Genomic DNA, 19,273 nt, shown 5'->3' on the forward strand with positions numbered 1-19,273 from the left:
ACGTCTAGCTTCCAGACCGTACAGCCAATGATCTTCAAATTTTGCACACTTGTTACTCTTCATGACTTCTACTACCGTATGAAGTTTCACGTCGATCAATGAAGTGGTTCAAGAGATATAAATGTTTTTATTATTTGCGTTTAATTAACGATATCTGCCAAACCACGTGACCTATCGAAAATTCCAAAAGGACATTTTAGTCGACTGATATGCTGAACAGATCTGTGAAGTTTCCCCTCGATTGGATCACAAATGAGGGAAGAGCTAGGTTTTAAAGGTTTGTGCTTAAAAACGTCAGAACTCTGAAACCATGTGATGCATGACATCTTTTTTGTTCGTCATGGGTATGCGATTCTGCTTGCAAAGTTTGGCCTCGATCTGTTCAGGGGTTTTGGAGAAAATTGGATTTTAGTGTTTTTCACTCAAAACAATATGTCGGCCGAACCGCGTGACCTGTGATGTCATAATTGCCATTAAAATATTCTACAGACCGAGTGCCTCCTATGGTGAAAATTTGCTCTCAATCGGTCCAATTATTGCAGAGAAAATGATTTTTAAAGGAAAACAGGAAAAAAAATTCCCCAAAAAAATCCTGGATCCGGAATAATATCCTGAGCGTCACCAAAAACTAATCAATTCTTCCTTATCCCAAGGACAATCATCCACCAACTTTCATCCAAATCCATTCAGAACTTTTGCAGATATCTTGTACACGAACACACACACACACACACACACACACACACACACACACACACACACACACACACACACACACACACACGAGCGAATGCATTCTTCCCTACCGGGAGTAAATATATGTATGAACCATCTTTAGAGGCCATTTCCCACCCGCAAAGCAGGGGTTGGCCTTTTTCGGGCACCGTGGTCCCCTTTTTGAAGCAATGTTTTATGGCCAGATGCCCTTCCTGCCACCAACCCTGTTAGTCTCCTTTCTTGCGACACACAGGGAATTACCAGTGAACTGGTACTCAATTTGCCGACCTCGGAAGGATGACAGGCTGAGTCAACCCCGCTGGCATTAATTCAGCGATCACCCAGGATTCAAACCCAGTATTCTTGGTATCCCAAGCCGGCACCCTAACCGCTAAGCCAACACCAGGCTCATTGTAAAATATATGCATAAAGTATCAATAATTAAAAAGAAAGATAAACTATGTAAACCAAGATACGTAATATAATATACCAATTATATTACGTGTGACTAAGACAGAATTTGGGAATCCGAACTTTGTCAGTGTGTCACAGAGTGAACGGACTGACAGAGGAAGATCTATTAACAAAAGGGGCACAATGGCATCACAACTGATACTGCAATACAATGGACAAAAATTAAATTGAAAGAGATGAGAGGAGGGTACGCAAAAGCAATGCTGACGATGATAAAAAGAAAAGCACGACATTCTACAACGTCACAATCAGATTCCGGTAGATTGACGAGATCTGGTTCTGAAATTTTGAATTGCTAGCTAGCTAACACTGTATCTTCTGTCAAGAAAAGGATCCCAGCAAAGATGGTGAGATTACACATGATGGCCAGAGTGAGAACGGTGCAAAGCCCATCAGATGTATTGAAAATAAAAGTGACCATGCTTTGTGGAAAGGAAATTAGCAGATATAGCACAGGGTGACTTCCTTGCCAGAGACATTGCTCATCATTGTAGCTGCAAGACCACACATTGGTGAAAATATAAGGTTCTCTAAGATGTGTTACGATACTGAAGATGTGGCATTCATAGTCAGCAAAGATAGAGTTTTATAATGCGTTAGTTAAGATAATTACCTCTGCCACCGAAGATTTTCACTCCTGTCTGTTTGTCTGTGAACAAGATATCTCAAAATGTTATGGACAGATTTGGATGAAACTTGGTGAACAGGTTGTGTGTGTGACAAGAACGAATCGATTCGATTTTGGTGAATATCTGAATATGTATTCGGATACGACAATTATTTAATTTTTAAGTGATTCTTCACCATTGAGAGATTTTTTATTTTTACCTTCGCAAAAGCGGAAGGTTATGTTTTGATCGCTGTGTATTTATTTGTATGTCTGTGTGTGTGTGTGTATGTTATTCGCATAACTCAAAAAGTATTCAACCGAATTGCATGAAATTTGGTGGGATGATTGGTTATTATACGGGACACATTTGATTAGATTTTGGGAGCAATCGGGTCAAAGGTCAAGGTCAAGGTCACGAAAAGGTCAAAATCGTATTTTTACCAAGTACAGAACAGTAGCTGCGGCGAAGGTATGCGCTCTACCGAGTGCCCGTTCTAGTTTTTTGTTTTTTTTGTTTTGTATACAAGATCGAGGCTCGTGAAAGAGCGAACATTTATCACACAGAAAGACAAACCGACAAACCGACACATAACCGACAAACCGACACATAAAACAAATAACATCGGGAGCGGTAGACAAGATGGGGAGAGAGGGGGAAGGACACAAACACAACATTTGAGAGCAGGAACCGAGAGACATGGAGACATCGAAAGATCTGTGGGAGGGAGAGGGCTTTGGGGGGGGAGGCATGGGAAAGGGGGTGGGAGAGGCATAAAACAGATCGGGCGAAAAGCGATATGTAACATGATATTTTAAAAAGTTACGGACGAGTTATGACTAAGCTTGGTGGATGAGTTGTTTAGGCGACAAGAACAAGCCGATTAGATTTTGGTTCAGGTCTGAATCCAGATCCGTCATATCAGTGGGATACAAAACATAAACTGTTCAGCCTGGCAGAGTTATGCTGTCTACCGAGTGCCATCCTAGTTTAATCTGGTGAATATTGTTGCGGATATGAGGACTGTATTTTTTTGATTGTGTGTATTATTATTATTGTTTATTCTGCGCCTCCTGCCTCCGGGGCTGTGTAAAGGTCAAAAGGGCGTCCCATAATTAGTCCATAAAGCATCCACACCACAGCCAATCATACAATACCCCTGTTCAATAGTTATATCTTATTATGTGTTTTAGGGTAAGGCTGTGTCTCCCATTAATTGAAATACTCCATTGCACCAGTGAAAGAGATAGATTCCCTTCATTCCCACTCCCAAAACTTCCATTCCCCCTTTTCGTCAATTGCCATTCGCATTGCCAACTGCATTTTGGGCGGTTTTCTCTTCATCCGCCATTGACCACGAGGCAGGGTTGGGGAAGAAAGGCGGGTCCCCACCTCGTCATAGAGGGGAGGAGTGAGTCAGCCCCACTCAACCAACCACGAACAAGGGGTTGGACTTGGAGAGGGTGTGGAAAGAAACATCGAGGAGGTTCGCGAAGGTTGAGGGGCGGGGCCTATATAACCCGCAGGCAGGGCGTTTCCCAAGCGGCAGACGGGAGATGAGCTTTTACAGAGAGACGAGAGGGAGTCCAAGGAGTTGAGTCCGAGAGAAGTCCAGAGTTGAGCTGCAGATCGAGCCACCGCAACTGCATTTTACTGCAGCTGGAGCCACCGAAACTGCAGCCACAGCAGCGTGAGGCCTGGACGGCAGTTTGGAGCAGGGCCGCGAAGGAGCGGCGGCTGCCCAGCGAGTCGATCGTGCTGCAGGACCAGTTGGACCTCCCTATCCCGCCAGCCACCCACCTGCCATCCCTATCATCATTCCCCGTGTAAGTGTGCTCGTAGTCTGTCTTTTGTCTTGTCCCCGGGTTAATTAAGACTGTAGGTAAGCTAGCGTTGCACTGTGTATCTAATATCTTCTGTAAATAAACGTGACTGCTTCTTCTTGATTATATGTGTAAATAATAAATCCAATTACTCTTCTGTACGTCTTCTCGTCTTATTCCTTTTCCTCTTTGTATTCGGTCGCTTTAGAGTTTTCCATATTGAGCAGCCGCGGTGCGATACGGCCAACGTTTGGGTGGAATCGGGTTCTAGTCGGGGAATAACTGTTCGGTCGCGGTAATACCACCGCTCGGTCAAAATAACATCTTTAACCGCGTCCGTAACAATTGGTGTCGGGGAGTGAGATACGAGGCCCGAAGCGCGCTTAACGCACTCAAAATTACAAGCTGTTGGAAATTTGTGTTTTAAAGCAAAACCCGAATTTTGAAATCGCGCCATGGCTGGTCAAGGCGACGGGATGCCGGTGGGAGAGATAGACGGGGTGGAATCGACCCAGGACCTAGGGGAAATGTATGTGGATGAAAGAGAGGAGGAGAACATTGGCAATGTGGTTGAGGGGGTATCAGACGCGCAAAATGGCGCTCTCGCGCACGAGGTTTCAGGCGCGCAAAATGGCGCCTTTGCGCACGCGGTTACAGCGGCACCAAATCTAGCCGCGCCCGGGACCGTAGCAGCGCTGCTGGGGGATTCGGACCTGTTTGTGTTACAAATGGGAGCCCTTATGGACAGGCTAGAAGCCAAAATGGGGAACCGGATGGATGCTCAGAGTGAGCAAATGGGGGGCAAAATGGGCGAAATGGGGGGCAAAATGAGAGAAATGGGGGAACGGCTAGAAGCTAAATTTGAGGGGTTAGACAATAATTTTAAGGGATTAGACAAGAAATTTGGAAAATTAGACGATAAATTTGAGGGGTTAGACAACGGGATAAAAGAGGTAAAGAATGGGTTAACGGGGGTGGAAAATAGAATGGCTGCCCAGGAGAATCAGTTAGAGGGGGTGAAAAATGGGTTAATGGGGTTAGAAAATAGGATGGAAGACAAATTGCGGAAATAGGGGAGCAATCCGCCCGGGAAATCGAACAGATGGGGAACCAGATAGAGGAGGTGAAAATCGGGTTAGAAAGTAAATTGGATGCTCAGAGGGATGAATTGGGACAGATGAGGGTAGCATCTACAAAAGAGAGGGAGGAGATGAAAGAGGAGATACGACGAGGTGTAAGTGAGGAGGTCTTGGGGGTACGCGAGGAGGTAAAGCGAGGCGAAAAGCGTATAGAGAAAGAGGTGAGGAATAATACGGCGAGGTTACAAGGGGGAATAGAGGGTCTGACGAAGGGAGTAGAACAGCTGACGGAGGGACAAAAAGAACTGACGGAGCAGGTTCAAAGGAACACTGCGGTACTAGGAGGGTTAAAAGCGACACAAAACGACATAAAAAAGGACTTGATAGCGACACAGAGGCAATGTCAGATGGTACGTGAGGGAATGACAATGAGGTTGGATGAGGTGACAGAAGTAATGGAGACAATGGACCGGCAGGTGAGGATGCACATAGAGACGGTCACGGTAGCCTTAGAGGGCGAACTTGAGGAGACGCACCGGGAAATAAAAGAGGTGAAGCAAAAATTAGAGGAAGTGGAAGAAGAGATGAGTTAAATTAAGAAAAGACAGACAGAAACTAAAAGAGAAATCCAGGAGGAGGTGATGGAATTGGTACAAGGTCGGTGCTCAACTCATAATGTGATGCCCACTAACCAAATAAAGAGTGTGCAGGTGGCGAAGGAGGTGAGGAGACGAGGTGCCAAGGTGAGTGGCGATATACGTGGAAATGTACATGATGTCAGGAAAGCTTCAGTCGGCTTGGGGGTTGTTGTGGACCCGGGTGTTCGTGAGAGGCCGTTAGTGAAGTGTGCGACAGGTCTGATGTGCGAAAAAAGAGGTGTGCGAGAATGTCCGACTCTGGGGTGTGAGAATGTCCGACTTTAATTTTTTTTCTAAATTCTCGGATCTGGATCCGGATCCTCACTAAAATCGAAATGATTCGTCCTTGTCACACACCCAATCTGTCGACTTTCAGGTCTGAATCTGTCCATAACATAGAGATATCGTGCTATATAATCGGTTTCAGGCCAATCACTCAATGCTGAAGAATTACTTTAGAAATTGTAGTATCCGGATCCAGATCTTCAAAATGTAATAATTTCATCTGCGTCACATACCCAACCTCTCCACCAAATTTCGTCCGAATCCATCCACAACTTTTTGAGATATCCTGTTCACAGACAGACAAACAGACATGGGTGAAAACCTAACCTCTGTCCACCTTCGGTGGCGGAGGTAATGAGATTTAGAGGAGGCAAAGGAATTGTATGGGGAAGGTGGAGGGAGGGGAAGGAGAGCGGGGGTCTTTAAAATCCTAACATTTTGCAGGTGTATAAATATGCAACTTGGAACGCCTCATGGAATGAAATACTGTATCTGCAAATGAAATTAGCGAATTATTACTATTGTATTTAAAATACACTTCTCACGTTTCAAGAATCAAAAGGTGCACATTTTACCTCCGATGTAACTTATTCCTTTTACGAAACAGCTCCTTTCCATCATGATCTCACGCCTCAAGAACCAAATGTGCGAACCTTCAATCATGATCAAAAATCCAAGTCAAATGTGAAGGACAGAACGGACATCGATCGTCTGCCATGTCCATATTAGGAGAGCAGACATTGGTGTTTCATACTGGTTTCCTGCCAGACATTCCATTGCCATTAGGAAATGTCAAAGATATTTCCATCATGGTAAAGTATAGAGCCTTTAATAACAAACAGACTTACTTTCTCCAAACATAGCAACAGGGAACAGATTTCTCAAATTCTGCCTCCTCATTTACAAGCTGTTGAAAGACATTACTTATACAAGATCGATTGTCTGAGCAAACTGCCGAGCTATGACACCTTGAGACTAAGGTAAGAAGAAAACTAAGAATGTGGCTTTTCTCCATCGCTGTTATTACCCAACGCACGAGAAGCGAAACGCGGGGCGAAGCAATCGGTTCACTTTGTGTGTCAGTCTGCCTACATACGTCAGTTGATCGAAGAACAACTTGATTTCAATTGAACGTTATATTTTGAACACAAATCGGAAAATGAACCTGTAGTTTAGTAGTACTTTGACTGAATTTGTCTCGATCGCGCATTGGAAGAGAGGAGAGCTAATATTTTACTGTCTGTCAGTCAAACAAAATTAACAAACCATTCCAAACAGGAAACCTACTGTTTTTAACTCTTGGATGCAGTGATTGGGCCTTGGAGGCCCACTAGGTTTTTTTTGTTGCAAAAACTATGCTGTACAATTTTTTTTTGGAATGAACCTCATTTTCACCGACTTTCATATTGTTACACAAAATTCAGTGACATAATAAAAATTCATTCAGGCTCGTGGGAAAATATTCATTCTTCGCTTATAACCCAAAAATCCGACACGAATGCAGGCCTGGGGCCTTCGAGGCCCCGCATAAATGTTGTTGTACTACTATGTTATATCATTATTTTCTTGATATGAGCCTCATTATATGCTCCTCTCACGTGGATACAAATAATTCAGTGACAAAAAAATGAAAATTTAAAAACTTTACATGAATACATTTGTGGGGCCTCCGAGGCCCAATGGCTGCATAGGTGTAGGATTTTTGACAGTTGTGGACATATACATTCTAAATAAAAGGATTAGTGAATTATATTTTTTGAGCAAATACTCCTCCATCAGCCTCAACCTTTTAGAGAAAAAAAGTTTAAAAACCAAGCACAAAAATTTTTTTCCACAGAAAAAAAAGAAAAAGATTCATTACTTGTATGGGATTTTTCCAACTAATAGGATCAATTATTCACATTTTCTGAGCAAATACACATCCATGAGCATCGACTTGGATTGAAAAAGGATATGAAAGAAAAAAAATCTATAAAAAACAAGAAATAAAAAAACATCCGTTGGGCCTCCGAAGCCCAATGGCATGTGTTTATGTAGGATTTTGACGCCTGCATATAAGAGTTACGGACGCAATAATGGACACAAACCACAGGCATGAGGAATGAAAGTAATGTGTTAAATAGGGCGGCGTAAAAGAACGCTGCATCATCGGTGGAAAACTTCCGGAATTTTTTTTCTACAACATTTAAAATCTTTATTTTATTTCAATTGAATTATATACTTGAACACTGTAGAACACAAATCACCTTTTTGTTACTTTCAAAACCCTTCCGTTTAGCAGTATTTGTACAAAATATTACGACATTTTACATCAACAAGACCAATCAAATTTACCGCTCGCAGACCAGCCCATGTCCTTGTTTCTCAAGATGGCGATGATGGCAGTATAAAGTGTTCTATGAACTCTATTGAATTAATCTTGCGTGTAAAGTCATTATCGGATCTTAGAGAGGATATGACTTTGATGAGAAATAGTGCAACGAACTAGGATTTGATGGAAATGTATCAATGGAAGGAGGTTGCTTCAAAACACAATGAAATGAGCGATTTAATGAGAGGCCATCTACAGTGCATTCAGAAAGTATTCAGACCCCTTCACTTTTTTTACATTTTGTTATGTTGCAGCCTTATGCTGAAATCGTTTAAATTCATTTTTTCCCTCATCAATCTACACTCAATACCCCATAATGACAAAGAGAAAACAGGATTTTAGAAAGTTTTGCAAATTTATTAAAAAGAAAAAACGGAAATATCACATTGACATAAGTATTCATACCCTTTGCTATGACACTTTAAATTTAGCTCAGGTGCCTCCCATTTCTCTTGATCATCTTTGAGATGTTTCTTCACCTTGATTGGAGTCCACCTGTGGTAAATTCAATTGATTGGACATGATTTGGAAAGGCACACACCTGTCTATAAAAGGTCTCACAGCTGACAATGCATATCAGAGCAAAAACCAAGCCATGAGGTCGAAGGAACTGCCTGCAGAGCTCAGAGACAGGATTGTGTCGAGGCAAAGCCTACAAAAAAAATTCTGCGGCATTGAAGGTTCCCAAGAGCACAGTGGCCTCCATAATTCTTAAATGGAAGAAGTTTGGAACAACCAGGACTCTTCCTAGAGCTGGCCGCCCAGCCAAACTGAGCAATCGGGGGAGAAGGGCCTTGGTAAGAGAGGTGACCAAGAACCCGATGGTCACTCTGGCTGAGCTCCAGAGATCCTGTGTGGAGATGGGAGAAACTTCCAGAAGGACAACCATCACTGCAACACTCCACCGATCTGGGCTTTATGGCAAAGTGGCCAGACGGAAGCCAAACAGTTCAATCTTGGTTTCATCAGAACACAGAATCTTGTTTCTCACAGTCTGAGAGTCCTTTAGGTGCTTTTTTGCAAACTCCAAGCGGGCTTTCATGTGTCTTTCACTGAGGAGAGGCTTCCTACCTTGGATGTGCAGAGTATCGTTGAGAGAGAGGAAGACAAATGATGAATTGCTAAAGATGATGGGAATATTGCCTGTGATTGATGCTGTGAAGAGAAACAGGTTGAGATGGTTTGGTCATGTGTTGAGGAAGGATGAAAGTGACTGGTTGAGAAGAATGATGGAAATGAATGTAGAAGGAAGTAGAGGACGGGGAAGACTGAGAAAGACTTGGCTGAAGGTGGTGGAAGAAGAAATGCGGGCAAGAGGGTTAAACAAGGGGAGATGCAGAAAATAGGACAAAATGGAGAAGATCGTCATGCGGCCCGCAAGGCTAACCCCCGCTTTAGCAGGAAAATGGCCTTAAGATGCCTGTTGTTGTTGTTGTTGTTGTTTTGTCTTCAGCTATCACACTGCAGGTAGCTCCATGGCCTCTGTTTTTTTGTTTTTTTTTTAGTAGCGTTACGTCTCCTCTTTTCTCTCAGTCCGCTGATCCTCCGCTACTCCATGATGCACGTATTCCTCCAGTAACCCCATCCTGGTGAAACTTCCAAAGTCCAGGCTCACTACACACCTCAACTCCTTTGGTCCTCATTTGTCAAGTATGTGGAACCGCCTTCCAGAGGCTGTGCTATCCCACCCTTCCATCAAGCAGACGATGCAGCGCCATCTTATATCATCCCCCATCCTTACACAAAATCTTTATTACCCCAAATAACTCTTCCTAACTCATCCCTCTTACTTGTAGGTTGCAATTTATTTTCTTTCCCTCCCTCATCTTTTCCTGTTTGCTCAATCCCTTGGTTATTGCGTCAAAGTTACCCCACTACCCTACTACTGTTAGTTCATACCCTTTGTCACCTTGCTCTCCAATGAGCCTCGATCTTCGGGCAAATTAAATAGCAATTAGTAAATCAACAAATTACATCCACAAATCAGGATGCTTGCGGAGGAGGTGCAGGTTGCGGCAAATCGAATTCCTCAAGATAAATTAGTAGGAATTGAAGGAAAGGGGTTGGATAACGGAAAGGAAGAAGCGTGGGAGGAATAAGAGTGAGGATAATGGGAGAGAGGCAGATGTCGGAGGTGAGGTGGTCAAACTTCCACCATTTTCTTGTACCTAATATGTAGATGGCTCCTCATTCTAAATATGCACTTTTTTGATGTAGCTTCGTTTTCAACTCAAATGAGTCAGTTGTCTCGGAGAATGCGATGATAAAACGATGAAAGGATGCAAATGAAAATATATGACAGTGACAAAGAGTCAAGTTCCCAAAGGCCCGATTTAAATAAATAAAAGGCAAAAATGGCGAGGAAATGTTCACCTGTAACGGATAGAAAAAAGGAAATGACCTTTACATGTTCCAAGGAAGAATGTTACAAACAGAAGGAAGAGGAGGAGAACGTGGCAGACTATTTGAATGGGGTGTACTTAGTCAGAGCAACCACCACCCTTCCCCCTCCCTACTTAGTCAGGGCAATCCCATGCCTCCCCCACCCTACTTAGTCGGGCAACCCTCACTCCTCCCCCTACCTTAGTTTAGGCAACCCCCAACCTCCTCCCACCATACTTCGTCAGAGCAACCACCACCCCTCCACCTCCCTACTTAGTCAGGGCAACCCCCTCCTCTACCCCTCCCTACTTAGTCAGGGAAACCCCCATTCCTCCACCTCCCTTAGTGAGGGCGACACCCACCTCTCCGAACTTAATCAGGGCAACCCCCACCCCTAACCTCCATACTTAGCCAGGGCAACCCCTAACCTCCATACTTAGTCAGGGCAACCCATATTCCTCCCAACTTAGTCAGGGTAACCCCCATTGCTCCTCCTCCAAACCTAGCCAGGGACAGGGCAACCCCCACTGCTTCCCCTCCAAACCTAGACAGGGACAGGGTAACCCCCACTGCTCCCCCTCCAAACCTAGCCAGGGACAGGGTAACCCCGACTGCTCCCCCTCCCAACTTAGTCAGGGCAACCCCCACTGCTCCTCCTCCAAACCTAGCCAGGGACAGGGCAACCCCCACTGCTCCCCCTCCCAACTTAGTCAGGGCAACCACCACCCGTCCCCCACACGTGCAGAATTCCTGAGCACACAAACGGTTTCACAATTGCCACGCATTGGCACTGGACCATCTACGAAAACCTGGGGCAGCAGAGAAGACCCATTGGTCTGAAAATTCAGCTGTTTCTCTCAAAGAACAAAAGAATCGATACTTTGCAGATCAGGGTTGCCCCAAACTCTTCTTCCCCTTCCTATATAAGTCCGGCGGTGTTTGACAATGGACCCGTTTTACATGCGAAGCGAATTACTGCATTCCTCCTTCCGAGTGCATGGACCGGACACTCGAATGAGAGACCGGCAGCTCGCACAGTGAGAGACATCCATCCCCGAACGTGAAACCATCGGCGCATGACGTGCAAACTTTTTTTGTGGCCGAATCGTGCAAAAGCAGCTTAAGGGAACACGGCCGGACGGTCAAGGCGCAGGCGCGGCGAGCGCAGCCCCTGCCATGCCGCCGCTCCATTGTCCTCCGTCGGAAAACACAAGCGAAACGAGTCGCGGACAGAAACGCGACGTCGAGCAAGAAGAACAAGAGGAGGAGGAGGAGGAGGAGGAAGAATAAAGAAAGCAACGGGTCCCGTTCGCCGTGTTTGGGGGAAATCGCGGAAAATCGGACTCCTCGTCCCTCAGAACGCTCAAATCGTCGCTCCGATTGCAGCGTCAAAAGCCCCAACCGCTGCGGTCGCGGCGAAGCGACGGCCCGGACTCCCACCCGCCCGGCCGCCTCTTTACCTTTTTCTCCATCTATCAGACGCGCCGCCGCTGTGATTGGCTCCGCTCTTGGCCTGACGGCGGCGGGACGGACAGGCGGCGTCGGCGTGGCGGATAACGAGGCCCCGAGACGACGCAGGTCCAGACGTGGGTCGCGCGTGCGCAGCGCGATCGTTACAACGTGGGTTGGTGGTGAGCGGAAAAATCAGGGCTTGTGGTGAGCGGGAAATTCGGGGCTTGTGGTGAGCGGGCAATTCGGGGCTTGTGGTGAGCGGGAAATTCAGGATTTGTGGTGAGCGGGAAATTCGGGGCTTGTGGTGAGCGGGAAATTCGGGGCTTGTGGTGAGCGGGAAATTCGGGGCTTGTGGTGAGCGGGAAAATCGGGGCTTGTGGTGAGCGGGAAATTCGGGGCTTGTGGTGAGTGGGAAATTCGGGATTTGTGGTGAGCGGGAAATTCGGGATTTGTGGTGAGCGGGAAATTCGGGATTTGTGGTGAGCATGAAATTTGATGTTTGTGGTGAGTGCAAAATTTGGGGCTTGTGGTGAGCGGGAAATTTGGTGTTTGTGGTGAGTGCATAATTTGAGGCTTGTGGTGTCCGGGAAATTCGGGATTTGTGGTGAGCATGAAATTCGGTGTTTGTGGAGAGCGGAAAATTTGGTGTTTGTGGGGAGCGGGAAATTCGGTGTTTGTGGGGAGCGGGAAATTCGGTGTTTGTGGGGAGCGGGAAATTCGGGATTTGTGGTGAGCATGAAATTCGGTGTTTGTGGAGAGCGGAAAATTTGGTGTTTGTGGAGAGTGGAAAATTTGGTGTTTGTGGAGAGCGGAAAATTTGGTGTTTGTGGGGAGCGGGAAATTCGGTGTTTGTGGGGAGCGGGAAATTTGGTGTTTGTGGGGAGTGGGAACTTTGGTGTTTGTGGGGAGCGGTAAATTTGGTGTTTGTGGGGAGCAGAAAATTTGGTGTTTGTGGGGAGCGGGAAATTCGGTGTTTGTGGGGAGCGGTAAATTTGGTGTTTGCGGGGAGCAGAAAATTTGGTGTTTGTGGAGAGCGGAAAATTTGGTGTTTGTGGGGAGCGGGAAATTCGGTGTTTGTGGAGAGCGGTAAATTTGGTGTTTGTGGAGAGCGGGAAATTTGGTGTTTGTGGGGAGCGGGAAATTTGGTGTTTGTGGGGAGCGGTAAATATGGTGTTTGTGGGAAGCGGTAAATTTGGTGTTTGTGGTGAGCGGTAAATTTGGTGTTTGTGGGGAGCGGTAAATTTGGTGTTTGTGGGGAGCGGGAAATTTGGTGTTTGTGGGGAGTGGGAAAATCGGTGTTTGTGGGGAGTCGTAAATTTGGTGTTTGTGGGGAGCAGTAAATTTGGTGTTTGTGGGGAGCGGGAAATTTGGTGTTTGTGGGGAACGGTAAATTTGGTGTTTGTGGGGAGCGGTAAATTCGGTGTTTGTGGGGAGCGGTAAATTTGGTGTTTGTGGGGAGCGGTAAAGTTGGTGTTTGTGGGGATCGGTAAAGTTGGTGTTTGTGGAGAGCGGAAAATTTGGTGTTTGTGGGGAGCGGGAAATTCGGTGTTTGTGGGGAGCGGGAAATTCGGGATTTGTGGTGAGCATGAAATTCGGTGTTTGTGGAGAGCGGAAAATTTGGTGTTTGTGGAGAGCGGAAAATTTGGTGTTTGTGGAGAGCGGAAAATTTGGTGTTTGTGGGGAATGGGAAATTTGGTGTTTGTGGGGAGCGGTAAATTTGGTGTTTGTGGGGAGCGGAACATTTGGTGTTTGTGGGGAGCGGTAAATTTGGTGTTTGTGGGGAGCGGAACATTTGGTGTTTGTGGGGAGCGGAACATTTGGTGTTTGTGGTGAGGGGTAAATTTGGTGTTTGTGGGGAGCGGAAAATTTGGTGTTTGTGGGAAGCGGAAAATTTGGTGTTTGTGGGGAGCGGTAAATTTGGTGTTTGTGGTAAGGGGTAAATTTTGTGTTTGTGGGGAGCGGAAAATTTGGTGTTTGTGGGGAGTGGCAAATTTGGTGTTTGTGGGGAGCGGTAAATTTGGTGTTTTTGGGGAGCGGAAAATTTGGTGTTTGTGGGGAGCGGGAAATTTGGTGTTTGTGGGGAGCGGTAAATTTGGTGTTTGTGGGGAGTGGTAAATTTGGTGTTTGTGGGGAGCGGGAAATTTGGTGTTTTTTAGGGAGCGGAAAATTTGGGGCTTGTAGTGAGTGGGAAATTCGGGGTTTGTGGTGAGCATGAAATTTGGGGCATGTGGTGAGCGGGAAATTTGGGGCTTGTGGTGAGTGAGAAAATTCGGGGCTTATGGTGAGTGGGAAAATTCGGGGTTTGTGGTGAGTGGGAAATTTGGGGCTTGTGGTGAGCGTGAAAATTCGGGGTTTGTGGTGAGCGGGAAATTTGAGACTTGTGGTGACTGTGAAATTCAGGGTTAGTGGTGAGTGAAATTCAGGGCTTGTGGTGAGCTGGAAATATGGGGTTTGTGGTGAGTGGGAAAATTGGGGCTTGTGAGGAGTGCAAAATTTTGGTCTTGTGTGGAGTGCAAAATTCAGGGTTGGTGGTGAGCGTGAAAATTGTGGGCTTGTGGTGAGCAGGAAATTCAGGGCTTGTGGTGAGTGAGAAATGTGGGGTTGATGGTGAGCGGGAATTTGGGGGTTGTGGTGAGCAGGAAATTCGGGGTTGATGGTGAGCGGGAAATTCAGGTCTTGTGGTGAGCAGGAAATTCTGGGCTTGTGGTGAGCAGGAAATTTGGGGCTTGTGGTGAGCCGGAAATTCGGAGCTTGTGGTGAGCTGGAAGTTCGGGGCTTGTGGTAAGCAGGAAATTCGGGGCTTGTGGTGAGCAGGAAATTTGGGGCTTGTGGAGAGCAGGAAATTCGGGGCTTGTGGTGAGCGGGAAATTTGGTGTTTGTGGTGAGTGCAAAATTCGGTGTTTGTAGTGAGCGGGAAATTCGGGGTTTGTGGTGAGAGTGAAAATTGGATGTGTGGTGAGCAGGAAATTCGGGGTTGGTGGTGAGCAGGAAATTTGGGACTTGGGGTGAATGGGAAATTCAGGGTTGATGGTGAGCTGGAAATTCAGGGCTTGTGGTGAGCAGGAAATTTTGGGTTTCTGGTGAGTGGGAAAATTGGGGCTTGTAGTGAGTGCAAAATTTTGACCTTGTGGTGAGTGCAAAATTCAGGGTTGGTGGTGAGCGTGAAAATTGTGGGCTTGTGGTGAGCAGGAAATTTGGGGCTTGTGGTGAATGGGGAATTTGGGGCTTGTTGTGAATGGGAAATTTGGGGTTGATGGTGAGCTGGAAATTCCAGGCTTGTGGTGAGCAGGAAATTTGGGGTTTGTGGTGAGCGGGAAAATTGGGGCTTGTGGTGAGTGCAAAATTTTGTCCTTGTGGTGAGTGCAAAATTCAGTTTTGGTGGTGAGCATGAAAATTGTGGGCTTGTGGTGAGCCGGAAATTTGGGGTTGGTGGTGAGCAGGAAATTCAGGGCTTGTGGTGAGTGAGAAATGTGGGGTTCATGGTGACCGGGAATTTGGGGCTTGTGGTAAGCGGGAAATTGGGTTTGGTGGTGACCTGGAAATTCAGGGCTTTGGGTGAGTGCGAAATCCGGGGCTTGTGTTGAGAGATAAATTTAGGCCTTATGGTGAGCGCAAAATTCAGGGTTGGTGGTGAATGTGAAAATTGTGGGCTTGTGGTGAGAAGGAAATTTGGGGCTTGTGGTGAGCAGGAAATTCGGGGTTGGTGGTGAGTGAGAAATTCAGGTCTTGTGGTGAGCGGAAATTGGGTTTGGTGGTGAGCTGGAAATTCAGGGCTTTGGGTGAGTGCGAAATCCGGGGCTTGTGTTGAGAGAGAAATTTGGGGCATGTGGTGAGCGCAAAATTCAGGGCTTATGGTGAGCGTGAAAATTTGGGGCTTATGGTGAGCGTGAAAATTGGGGGCTTGTGGTGAGTGGAAATTTCGGGGTTGGTGGTGAGCTGGAATTTCAGGGCTTTTGGTTAGCGTGAAATTTGGGGTTTGTGGTGAGCGGGAAAATTGCGACTTGTGGTGAGCGGGAAAATTTTGGGCTTGTGGTGAGCGTGAAATTTGGGGCTTGTGGTGAGCTGAAAATTTGGGGCTTGTTGTGTGCGAGAAAATTTGGGGTTGATCGTGAGCAGGAAAATTTTGACTTGGGGGTGACTTGTGAGCGGGGAAAATTTGGGTTGGGGATGAGTAGGAAAATTTGTGGTTGGGTGTTTTGTGGAAAATTTGGGATTGGTGGTGAGTGGGAAAATTCCGGGTTGATGGTGAGCGGAAAAATGCGGGGTTGGAGGTGAGTGGGAAAATTTTGTGGTTTGGTGTGAGTGCTAAGTTTGAATCTGGTAGGGAGCGTGAAAATGAGTGTGTGAAGCAGAGTGGCTGGTATCTCGGAGAAGTGGATGAGAAATTCCGGAAGGTTACCGATTGGCAGGGAATATTTGGTGGTTAACAGTGGAATGGAGTAATCACACCAGTCAAACAGGAGCGCTTTGGTGGAGATAATTCCGAATGGCCACTGGTCACACTGTCACAGTGAAATAAAGGGGTACTCTGGTGTTGCTTTAACGGTTGAAGTGGCTGGCTTAAGATCGAAGATCTTACGGTCCTGAGTTCGAGCCCCTCTCATGCCGTTGAATTATCACTAGGTGGGTTGACTCACACAGTACAGCTATAAAATACTGCGTACCTTAATGGCTCCATTTATTCCTACCTGCTTGTAGGGTCAGCAAAGAAACGTTTTTGCCCCATGTCTTTTACGAACCGGTTGGCCAGGAAGAGGTGATTTTGGCACAATGTCACCGACTCGTGAGCGATAACTCATTCAGGGTGCTGGCATAACTCTTTGCGAAAGGCACCGTGAGATATTTAACTTCCACGAACACCCCCAGAGTTGGCAGATGTAAAATAAGTATTGGAACAAATGACTGACAGGTGTTTCTTGTTGCTCAGGAGATTATTGGCATTGATTGTTCACATGTAAAAGAGCTGTGAATGTCTAGTCTTGGTTTCAGCCATTGTTCTTGCCTTGAGAGTCTACCTTTCGAGTCAGTGGGCATGAAGTCATCATGAAGACCAGAGAACTGTCTATGAAAGAAAATCAAGCATTTTGGAAGCTGAAATAACAGAAGAATTCAATTAGAACAACAAGTGAGGTACCTGTGCTGTGCACGGGTGGGAAGCCAGAAGCAAACAGACAATGCAGAAACGGTGAATGCTAAACCATGAAACCAATAAATTCCACATTCCTGTAGCACCTTCAGTCGCATGTCAGACATGGACAGCAAGTTCGTGAAGGACTTCCATGAAAAACGTACCCGTTGGCAAACAAACCGGTACGTTTGTTCTATACCCAGTCAATTGCGAATCTGCATATGGCGATCCAGGAATTCAAGTTTAGAAAGTAGAAACCGTCACGGCATTTCGTCATTCACTTGAACTTAATATCTTTTTTCATTCCAAACAGCATAACTCCAATCACAAATGAAATAACATTAATATAAAAAATAAACTTTTAACAACATTCGTGACATAAACAAATATTTAAATCTAGATGTGAAGTTCCGTATGGTTGGGTGAATACAATTACGAATTCAAAATCGTAATTGTATTCACTCAATGCCAATCATCAATTGATACTTTAATAAAACGATTAACACGATTAACGTTTAACGATTTAACATTACGATTGAATGACGGTTTTGTTTGGATATTATCAAACCCGTGCATTGCCGTCATCTGTCCACTTCCGCATTCGCGGCAGGTTCATAATTATCATCAAAATCTAAACAGTATTTGTAGAATTTCAATAAAAGCCACATCACTGTTCATATCGGTAAATATTATTCCATCGTGTTTGGAAAAACTGGAAAATTGGAAAACTTGGAAAAATTGGAAAAACAATAAAGCCTATTTTACTCCCAGGGGTCCCAGGAATACCCACCCAAAATATCGTTGCGATCGATTGAGCCGTTTTTGCGGTACCTTCTAACGGACAGACGGACATTTGGTGAATTATAGTAAGATAACACAAAAATTGAGCATGGCAAATACAACAATTTGGAATATCTTGAAAAACAAACAAACACTAAACCGACACCCATAGGTGGGCGCGATTCGGAAAATTTTAAGTCCGCTTACCGCTTATCCGCTCCGCCAGCCCGTGTAGTCCGATTCGCTTATCCGCTTCAGCGGCCGAAAATCTTAGTCCGCTTACCGCTTATCCGCTTAGATTCGATTTTTTTAAAGCGCTTCGACGTTTTTAAAGCGATTTTTGACGTTTCTAAAGGGAATTTAATGCTTTTTAAGCCTAAATAGCCATTTCTAACTACTACAAAGACAAACAAAGCTTTTAAGATCAAAAATATACATTTTTATTTAAATAAAATTTATTCAAAATTTATTGAAATAAAGTTTTCCACTCGACTCTACTCTACTCTACAGTTAATTTAAATATAATTTTAATATATGCAAGTAACATTAAAGAAAAATCAATTTGCCCATCCTTTCTTTGACAAGAGAGTCTACTAGTCAACAGACTAGCAGTCTGTTGACTAGTCCTCGTCTTCCTCCTCCACCTCCACCTCGTGGGCCTTCTTGAGGATTTGGAGGTTGCCCTTCATGAAGACGAGGGCCTCGAAGTTCGGTGCAGCCAGGGCCGACCTCTTAGGCCTGAGGATGTCCGACCCGTAGCTGAACACGCGCTCGACCGAGGCAGAGCTCGGGAGCGGCGTGTTATGCCTGAGAAATAGAGTTACCCAAGCATCACGGAACTCGAGCGGGAAGAGATTGGGCGAGAGCTGTAACGTTTGGTTATTCAGACACAAACAAGTCAACAAGATGGCGGGCCAACGGACTGCCGTTTATTCGTCATGGTGTCGTGTCGTGAACATGCCGTAAACCATGACGTGAACATAACGTCATGATGTAATGCGTTATGTTACAACCATGTCGTAAACCATGACGTGAACATAACGTTATGATATAATGCGTTATGTCGCAAGAGCCGAGTTGTTAGGGTTTCACTTATTATTCACTTAAATAAATATTCACAATTCTAGAGTAACGGCTCAGGCTAACAGCTGATTTGGCGAATCGCGATGCGCTTTAATTTTTCGGTAGTCCGCTTACGCTTATCCGCTTCGGTTTCCGGGGGTTGTTCCGATTCGCTTATCCGCTTCGAAAACGTTAGTCCGCTGCAGCGGATAAGCGGATAAGCGGACTTTCGAAGCGGACCGCCCACCTTTGCCGACACCTAAACGACACTAAACCAACACCCCTCACTGGCTTTGCTAGTGGGGAGGCTAACTGTGACACCCTGCCAGGACCAAAAAGAACACCTGGCAAAGGGCGGATGAGCTCCCATGGGGAGCCAACAGCTATCCAGTAAGGAAATTGTGTTTCCTAAAAAACATCCATCCAGTTTGGACCGGTTCAAGTCATATCAAAGGACTTTTAAAATGGTATGTG

At 45.5% G+C, this 19,273-nt stretch overlaps 1 protein-coding gene across 1 annotated transcript in view; it reads right to left on the reverse strand.

Moving 5' to 3' along the window:
- The window catches only part of LOC137431605 (SWI/SNF-related matrix-associated actin-dependent regulator of chromatin subfamily D member 1), a 179,853-nt gene extending 167,859 nt beyond the window's left edge, over positions 1–11,994 (reverse strand). Inside the window, exon 1 of the mRNA XM_068123124.2 lies at positions 11,838–11,994. Within this exon, the coding sequence (XP_067979225.2) occupies positions 11,838–11,849 (12 nt within the window). The 5' untranslated portion in view covers positions 11,850–11,994. The remainder of the gene's footprint in view (positions 1–11,837) is intronic.
- Positions 11,995–19,273: the final 7,279 nt, after the last annotated feature.

Source organism: Myxine glutinosa, chromosome 7 (assembly GCF_964187855.1).
Source record: "Myxine glutinosa chromosome 7, kmMyxGlut1.1, whole genome shotgun sequence".
Classification (NCBI taxonomy): Eukaryota; Metazoa; Chordata; class Myxini; order Myxiniformes; family Myxinidae; genus Myxine; species Myxine glutinosa.